Source organism: Perca fluviatilis, chromosome 1, assembly GCF_010015445.1.
Source record: "Perca fluviatilis chromosome 1, GENO_Pfluv_1.0, whole genome shotgun sequence".
NCBI lineage: Eukaryota > Metazoa > Chordata > Actinopteri > Perciformes > Percidae > Perca > Perca fluviatilis.
In genome coordinates this window covers 28939847-28949640 of record NC_053112.1, presented here as the reverse complement: position 1 = coordinate 28949640, position 9794 = coordinate 28939847, and the positions used below count along the sequence as shown (strand labels likewise).

Here is a 9794-nt window from a genome sequence, read left to right as displayed (position 1 = left end):
ATTCCTTTACATAAATAAAAGACATGTGCACCATAACAGGATGCAGAAAAGGCACAAATAGTTGCAGAAAAATTCACCAGAATGCAGAAAAATTCACCAGAATGCAGAAAATTAAATGTTTGAAAGGGGAGCTCGACCCCCCCCCAATGTTGAACCCAAAGTTACGCCCTTGCAGCCTCCCCACACTGAGATTCACACCAGAGAGAAATCATCGTGGGATTTTCCTTGGGACTCCCCCCATATCTCTCTCTCTCTCTCTCTCTCTCTCTCTCTCTCTCTCTCTCTCTCTCTCTCTCTCTCACCGTCCTCGCCCTCCACCCTCCTCGTTCCTCCAGCATGCAGAGTTTTCCGTCCTGTGTCGGGATAACATCGTAAACGAGGACCACCTGACGGTAAGACCGGTCCAAATGGAAGCAGCGGAGGAAACTCTCACTTACCGAGATGACACCCTACTTCACAGGAAGCTGCTCCCAGAGGACAAGCATAAGGACAACACGCGCAGTAAGGGCCACGCCAAAGAGACAAAAAGCGACGAGTCCAACTATGTGGACCTGGACATGAAACCGGACGGCGCAAAAACAGTGAAAGTTTCTTTCACTGGCGAGGGAAACCAGCTGTCTGTTTCCAAATGCGATAGTTCAAAGCAGGGAGATCATGACGAGGAGGGTAAAATGATTTCAAAGTACATTGTTGAAGAGCAGTTAGAGGACAAGCAGGCCACCTTCCCCGGGCCTGTTTCGGGTGAGCCTCCTTTGGAAACTCTGACCAAACGTCCCAACGCCGATCAGGACTTGGAGAATGAGAAGCAGCGCCAGGCCGAGCTCGACCCGAGCGACTGCAGTGAACATGTATGCAGTGAGAGTGATGAGCTCCAATACACGGACATGTATCTGAACAGCAAGACGGAGTCTGATGATGGTGCCAGTGCGGTGCTGTCCGACCACTGCGGCTCCGACACCGTGGAGGACGAGTCTCACTATATCACCACGCACGAAATCCAGCTGACCGAGCTCGATCACGACGTAGATTATGATCTGGGGAGAGGGACCTGTTGGGATCTTGAAGACGACAACCTGGTGTATTCCTTTGTGGATTACGCATCGTTTGAAAGCGATGAAACGCAGGAGGGGACTTTGATACTTGAGGGCAGGAGCCAGGCGAAAGTGCAGGCTAATCTTGGTGGAGCAGTTGTCAGCACCGAGCAGGAGGACAGTGATCTTTGTGACTCGGACAAATGTGCCAGTTCAGATGAAAGCGTGTGCAAAAGCTACAGCGGAGAAGCTAATGCGGGGAAAATTCATTTATCAATAAAAGCATCCTCCAGGGCGGTAAATGAACCTGTCAATTTCTTTGATAACAGCACCTGTGGGTACACAAAACACTTTGGAGACGGGAGCCACGTCTCTTTTGTGAGCTCTGGCTCCAGAGTGGGGCCCTTGTGCGACAGAGCCCAATACTTCATCCCTGCTCCGGGCCGTCAGCACCTTGCATCCAAACTAAGACGGAAAGATATTAATGAGTATTCCAGCGGAGCGTCCAGCTCCATTAGTGAGCTGGACGACGCTGACAAAGAGGTGCGTAATTTAACCGCCAAGTCTTTCCGGAGCTTGGCATGTCCATACTTCGATGCCATTAATCTTAGTACCTCTAGTGAGTCCTCTATGTCTGAGTATGGGCTAAATAAGTGGTCAGCTTATGTGGACTGGAATTATGGAAACATATCGCGGGGAAGAGAGCGGAGCGTAATTGCGCACAAGACTTCCAGCGCAACTTGGGAAATGAATAAGACTGTGGAGAATAAGAGGCATGGTAAGTCTATTACCGGCATGAAAGCTCCACAAACCAAAATGTACGCACTGCACAAGAGAACATCTTCTCAACAATCATCCTCTTCTAGCAAAAAGATCGAACTGAAAGATCCTGTTCAGTCAAAGCAGCATGGAGTCACGCTGAATTTCCGCTATAATGTTGAAGCGCCTGAAGGCGCCAGACGTCCAAAATCTTCCAAGAAAGCACAATCCGATAAGGTTACTGGGGCTGTGTTGGCCAGGTCAGGGTGTGAGATGCAATGTCATCACACAGATAGCATGGAGGATACACACAAAAGAGCAGTTTTTGCATCAAGTCTATTGAAAAATGTGATTTCCAAAAAGATGCAGTTTGAACAGGAGCGCAAAATGGAGAGGGGTGAAATTTGTGACACATACCCAGCTCTATCCCCGACTTTTCACCTCAAAGATCAAGATGGTATGAAAGACATTAGTCAAGGAAAAGGCTTACAAAGACAGACATCAGAATCAGGTTCAGGTTATAATTCTGCTGATGATCAATGCCTGGTGGGCAGCGGACCCGCTTACTGTGAGTCTGCAGGGGAGCAGAAAAGCAGCAAAGATGATTCAGAAAAGGGACAACAGGAGCCTCCAAAAGCATCCCTCAGCCACAGTCAAAGTAGTGCATTTAATTTACTGAAACAAGATGAGCCAGAACCTGTAAATGAACCATCTGTAACTGACACGCAGACCACAGCAAAAGGATTAGACACAAGCAGCATGCTGACAAGACTGCTTTTTGTTCCAAGCTGCCAGCTCCTTTCAAAAGAGAAGGATTTTACCAAAGACTTGCAAAGCTGTGCACCTGTCACAGGCGGACCTGCTGGCCCACAGAAATGCGAAAAAGAGTTTCAAACGGGCAATAATGGAAACATAGTAGGCAAAGAAGAAAACGAGAAGGGGGGAAAAACCCCTGAGATAAAAATATGCCTGAGGAGTGTGAAGGAAGATAAAGGCTGTACCCTGAATATTGCCAACCTGTTAACCCCTAAACTAAGTTTCAACACTGTGAACACATTCAGAACAGCAGGTGAAGCCAAATGTCACGTTTTGTCTGCTTCAGATAAAATCCCAAACTTCACAGTTAGAGACATAAGAGACACCAAATGCAAGTTTCAAACCCCAATATATCAGGTCAGAGATGTCCGTAAATTGGTAAAAAGTTCATATCGCTTTGTTTCATTGGAAAATAGTGAGAGTAAATGTTCCACAGCAGCTGATAAACTTGAGGCCACAAAGGAGCCAGTTAAGCATGTATCACCATCTCCTATTGTGATTAAATGTCACTCTGTAAAAACAAATGTTAAACAACAGACAACTGAGGTGTTACAGACACAAGCCGAGAAAGGCATCTCATCTAAAACATCTCAAAGTGAAAATACACCATCGCATAGCACGGCCAGTACGGTGCCAATTGTTGTATCAAAGCAGCTTCCCCCTGACCAGTCAGAAATTCAGCCAAATATTGAAACCAAACTGACAAAACAGAGGCAGGAAAAATTTGCATGTGAGACGGCTGAAAGGCGAAACGAGCCCAAAATACCAAAACAGGCCGCGTTAGAGAAGCTTAAAGCTGCAGTCAAAACAATGGAGCAGCTTTATGTTTTTGATAGAAATGAATGGAAGCGTAAAACTCATGCTCCACAACCAATCACAGATAGCCATGTGTTGTCGCTTATTGCCAGTGAGGAGCAGGGGGCAGAGGAGCTTGAGACAACAAACACTGACAGGATTCCTCAGTCACAGGAAGATAAAGGATCTCTGAATATCATACATGTTCCATATAACCATAACACGTTTCAAACACAATCACAGCAAAGTAAAACATTTAGTAACAAACACATCCTTCATTTTGGCAATAAGGCACGTATCAGCATTAGTTCAGATAGTAACCCTATTCCACAAAGCTCTGTGCCGCAAACATCAACTATGAAAAGCTCCAAGACACCAGTGGCTCCACTGTCGGTGAAAATAGAGCCCCCAAAACACAGCCAGGTGGAGCCGGGAAAGGTCAAAATCATTCCCACTAATCCCAGTGTCGCACAGGCCTGCTCAGACTCTGAGAACTATTTAACCATACCGGGGCTGGGGTACACAAATGAAATCAAACTGCTGAATCAAGAGCCTGTTTTGAGGGAGGTGAGTTCAAACAATAGCCAAATCAAAACAGTTGACAGGCAGACACCTGAGCAAAAAAGATTTCCGTTAATCATGGAGTACCCGGCTTCAAGCATCTACCACTCGGGGCCAACAACTGGGCCTCAAGCACAGCAGCAGGTGTTGTGTTTCTCTCCATCTGTCCCGCCTGTGTCACCCACACCTTCTACTGGAGAGGCAGTCCCACAAACCCAGCGCAAGATGCTTTTGGACCCCACTACAGGCCATTATTACCTGGTTGACACGCCCATACAGGCCGCCACAAAGAGACTATTTGACCCTGAGACAGGCCAGTATGTGGATGTACCCATGCCCCATTCTCCCGTGGCACCTGTCACCCCTGTGCCTGTCTCTTTGTCCCCCCTGGCCCTGAGCCCAGGAGCATACGCCCCCACCTACATGATCTACCCAGGCTTCATCCCCTCGCCCACTCTGTCAGCCCAGGCGGTGTTGCCACAGTCACCGTGTCACTCTGAGGATGCAGGTGGAGAAAAGGTAAAAAATGCCAGAAGCCCGAAGCCGGAAACGAATGCAGCAGGAGCAGAGAATGTGTATTACAGTGCAAAAGGTGAGGCTCCACAAGGACCACTGCAGCTTCCTGTAAGTTTGGGACATGTGAGCGCCAGAGGAGGTGCAGCGACCTCTGACAGGAAGCCAGTTATCAGCATCACAACGCAACAAGGTCCAAGAATCATTGCACCACCCTCCTTTGATGGAACAACAATGAGCTTTGTAGTGGAGCATCGGTGACCAAGGCAACATCTCATCATACATGTAAGTTAGCACATACTCACATATGTCCCCTTGACTCCTACTACCATTCTTTTTTGTGTCTGTAAGTGAATGTAAATGTGATTTTATTTATTTAACATCTTAATACATTTGATTGAAACCAGATAAAATATGTATTTTTATATGTTGCACACACGCTTACTGTCAACTTTACTGAACCCATTAAATCCATAAGGTTAAATGCACAACAACCGTTGTGTGTTTAATTCAGTCACATTCATCATATAGCACAGGGGTGGGGTGGAGAACATACTAAGTACATGTATTATCGCTCAAAGTTGTAATGTTACTCAGTTTAAATATTTCTTAATATTTATTTCATATTGCTGAAGTTGAAATATGTTTACTTGTATGCAAAGCTAACGATAACTTAAAAAGTAGTCTCATTTGAAGACGTCTCTGACTTAGTTGGTTGCATAGAACTATAAAAGACCATAGCCTAGCTTTGGTCTTTTTCCAGAGCTTTCATCTGTGTCTCACTGATCTTCATCAGCGGATAGCATATGCTATGTGGAAAAGGAACCTTGAGCTAAGATTATTTTGTCAAATTAAATTAAGATAAAATGCTATTTACAGGGATTTAGGAAATTGGCCATTTTAATAATTAAAAATAAAAATAAATTAAAAAAAATGTCATGAAGGTAAAACATTTATCAAAAATGGACATTTTTGAGATCCATAGTTTTTAGGGCCATGCTCATAAAGTCAAAAAGCGACTCAATTACAGCAATGAGCCTAGTCTTGTAATTTGTCCCGTTCCACTCCTCTTAATAAGTTATCCATTACCTAATTTGACAGTGAGATTTATATGGTTTGGTGTTTCAAGGTTGTTGAAGCTGAACCAAAGGCTCTCATTGTACAGTGCGGTGTAACACTCATACAGTCATCACATGTACTATATGAGATTTTTTCCTTTTTCGGTTGTAAATGTTGCTAAAGCAGCAGTCCAGCTCGGCTGCTTCAACAGTGGCATGTCTGTGTTAATAGACATGCAGTAGCTTCATGACAGGTAACCTGATTCCACTGGGCATGCTGGGATTTTCAGCCTCGGCCCGGAGCGAGTCGGTTGAGTTCCCTTTTCTCTGCATTACACATCGTCGGGCTATTTCAATAGTGCGAGACAAGTTTGTTTACATGCTTTATTCTCAGGGTTGGAAAGTGTTACAGGAAAGTGTTACAGGAAAGTATTCCAGTCAGTGACACCTTACATCAGGCTTTTCTTATCAATCAGTGTTAGAAACGCTTTAATTACTTGGATAACGTTACAGTTAATAAATATGTTTGTTCCTTGTTTGCATTTTATGCTAACAATCAGTCCAAAAAGAATAAGCTAAACATTTATCTCAAAAGTTCAGTTCAAACAAATAAGGAAAAACTAAAATGTCCACTTACCTTTATTTAGCACAGTTTTAGTTTTTTTGTAAAGGTTTATAGATTGGTATATTCCACAAACATCAATAGATTTATTTTAGAACTTTGTCTGACTGACTTACATACTTAAGTAATAGCATAGCGAGGTCTGTTGATTTTCTTGAGCGGCCAGGAAATTGTTTCTCGTACCACAATTTGAATACAATTCAACTTTACTTGCACTGACTTAGTAACATAAGTATTAGTGTTAGAAATCTCAAAACCTCAGTAAATAAAACCAAAACTTTCTGCGTGTACAGTGGTCACTTTGGTACATGTCAGACATGTCAAGCTCATCTATAAGCTTTACTTTTTCAGGGTTAGCTAAAAATCCATCAGCTCCAGCTTGACCTTTAGCTGCAATGTGTACCTCTGCTGTAATTTGGGCTTAATGCTAGCTTGTTAGCATGCAATGCTTACCATTAGCAAAACATTTACATATATCACATTTACTAAGCTTGCTTGGAAACAAAAATTCAGTTTTTCAAATCTTTTAGCTGTCTCAACTAGAGCTAAGTTAAATCCTAACATCCTGTTTAAAAATGTATTACACACACAACACACTTACCACATTTAGTATGTAAGGGACAATGTAGAGCGAGACATTATTATTGTTATTATTCCTTTCTCACAGCAGACATTTCGACTCGTCAACAGCAGAAAAGGCACAGGTGTGACGAATAACAGTAATTGAGTGTGCCAGTAAGCCGTGAACTGCATGCATAGTGCAAGTAACTGAAACACCAATGTGAAATACAACCATTATTATTTTATTACACCTGTGCTTTTCTCACTATATTTCTCACACTTCTTATTAAAATTTGTTCCATAATTAAAACTTTATAAACAATCAAAAAACATGAACACATTTTAAAGATGAGAAGGATAATGGAATTGATTAAAATATAAATAATATAAGTGGGGTTAAGAAAATAAATCAGTCAAACTGACCAAGGTATTTAGAGGTTGGCCCTGTCGGTGTGAAGAATTAATAATGTTGCTTTTCCATTGTTTGGTCCTGACTCTAGGCAGTTAAAGACAAGGGAGCATACTTTGCAGCAGTGCAAAGATTTGAAAATAGTAATAATGTCCTCAATTCTCCTGGTTCCTACTTGCTATCCAGTAGACATTTTGGTAAGGTCTGACAGGAGACAACTTCAATAATCCATCCAGCTGGTGATGAAGTTTTTCTAAATGGACAAGCAGGCAGAAATGCAGAAATATAGAAGGAAATACAAAAAGACAGACACAAAGAGTAATTCCCCTCTCTCTTTACACCGTTCAGTGCTGTAGCCCAAAAAAACGTAACATTCATTCTCAGTTTCTCATACACTTATATACAGTATATATACAAACTTACAACAAGTCACAGTCCATTCTCAGCTAATGTGTCAGAGCAATAATACAACCGCAAGAGTATGAAGGACACGTCAGCTGGATGCGTGGCAGGCAGGGGCCTAGCATGGGGTTAAATAGTGGTGTGAAGAGGAACAGAAGGGGTGTGTGTGCATGCGTGCATGCGTGCATGCGTGCATGCGTGCGTGCGTGCGTGCGTGTGTGTGTGTGTGCGTGCCGGCATGCGTGCGTGCGTGTACCTAGTGGTGGTGGGGGTGTTAGTCGGAGGAGGGACGCGGGGGCATGGCTTGGATAGTGATGCAGGAGGAAAAGGTCAGGCAATGTAAAGTATTTGTTGTGCTGATACAGGAAGAGGACAGCTGCTTGGAGAGATCAGATGCTGCTGCAGCTCCAGCTTGGAAGCGAGTCTGCGGGGCTGAGATGGGGTCAACTTTTTATAGCCCCCTCCCCCTCTGCTTTTTCCTAAACGGGGAGAAGGAGGTGGAGAGCACTGTCGACCTCCAGCACTCCTACGTAAACAAATCGAGCAGCGTGCCCCTGGCAGTGATTTGACTGAATCTGGTCAGCTGATTCAGAACCAGGAACTACAGGCTAAAAAGTCCCATTACAATGCCTTAGGACAATGACTTCTATCATAAACTGGACAAAAACTAAATCATGTTTTTGCCTCTAAAATCCCAGCTTTTTTCATTGCATCCATCAGAGTTTAACACCCATTTTATGTCTTCTTTTATGTCACCTCCAGACATCTCCACCGAAGAATCTGCCTTCATTCACCGTAAGTGCAGTTTTCACCTGTGATCTACCCCGGAGGGCAACTTTCACCAACAACAATATTTTTTATCCCCACTCTGTTGTGTTGTTTATCCTTGCAGCAGACATTACTGTAATCCCTATGCATTGCAGCACTTTGTAGGGTATACGCATTAAGCCACGTCCTCTGGCTGATGCTCTGCCATGTTGCTATATGAAGCTGCTTTGTAATACTTTCCATTCAGCTGCTGTCTAGAACTTTTGAAATGCTGTTTGGGCCCTGCAACATGTCTATTCAAAAGGAAACAAAGCAGGCATTTCATTACAGTTCAGTGTTAGTCATTATTTGCTAAGCCATTATTTTATTATTATGAATTTAATGTCATTAAATGTCTTTAAAGCGAGTCTATGTAACTTTTGAAAGGAAAAACATCTTTATTTTACAAATAAAAAGTTGAATTTATAAGCAATAAAGAATAACCTTGCTGAACTCAATAGACTCAGGGGATTTGATGCTACAACCTCTCTTGTTTTGGTTTGACCATGTTACATTAGCTAATGTTGGCAAACTTGATATATATTACTGTGTAACTGACATTAATGAGTCAGTTTACTGACCTTATGTCTCCAGTTGTGCTACTGTTACACACTATTTTAGGATGTCATGGATTAAAGGTCCCATGACATTCTGCATTTTGGATGCTTTTATATAGACCTTAGTAATACTAAGTACTAGTACTAATACTGTATCTGAAGTCACTTTTCCAAAATTTTGCCTTGGTGCAGAATTACAGCCACTACGAGCCAGTCCCACAATGAGCTTTCCTTAGTACGTGCCATTTCTGTGTCTGTAGCTTTAATGCTATTGAGGAGGAGAGAGGTGGAGGGTGGGGGTGTGGCCTTGACCAACTGCCATTTTGCTTGTTTGCAAGCCATGATGTTTCTCTCTTTCTCATGGGCGGGGGAAAGGGGAGGTAACCTTGCTCCTTATGACCTCATAAGAGTCCCAAAGTAAAGAACTTCAAGTATATTGGGGTCTTTAACACAAGTAAGGGTAAGATGGAGTCAGAGACTGACGGATTGGTCCCACGCCAGCATTAAAGCAGATGCTGTAACCGACTGTTGTTGTGAAGAGATAGCTGAGCCTAATGGCGTTGCTCTCCATCTCATCAGTTGATCTATGTTCCAACTCTCACTTGTAATCATTAGTGTTGGGTAATTACTGAAAGAATGAAATGGCAGCGTGAAGCCACAAAAATTAGTTCCCTTTGCAGGTTGGTTGGGCGCACCCTCAGAAAGGGTGATAAGCTTAGACATCTGGAAGACCTTGGAGTAGGACCGCTGCTCTTTCATGTTGAAAGGAGTAAGCTAAGGTTCTTCGGGCATCTGATTTAGATTCCTCCTGGATGCCTATCGATGGAAAACAATTAACAGAACGCTGTCACATCTTGGGAAATGATGGGGAATTAAATGTGCCATTATCCTACTTGCTATTGT

The 9794-nt window shown here is 43.2% G+C and overlaps 1 protein-coding gene across 1 annotated transcript; it reads left to right on the top strand.

The window, feature by feature from the left end:
* The first annotated feature begins 317 nt into the window (after window positions 1–317).
* On the top strand, window positions 318–9080 carry LOC120562550 (uncharacterized protein C4orf54-like). The gene is made up of 2 exons (XM_039806292.1): window positions 318–4760; window positions 8290–9080. Exon 1 carries the CDS (start codon window positions 408–410, stop codon window positions 4734–4736), a length of 4329 nt encoding a protein of 1442 aa, XP_039662226.1. The 5' UTR covers window positions 318–407; the 3' UTR covers window positions 4737–4760; window positions 8290–9080.
* The last annotated feature ends 714 nt before the right edge of the window (window positions 9081–9794 follow it).

Excerpts from the sequence above, each read along its gene's own strand:
- LOC120562550 (XM_039806292.1), top strand. The coding sequence starts at position 408 with ATGGAAGCAGCGGAGGAAACTCTCACTTACCGAGATGACACCCTACTT.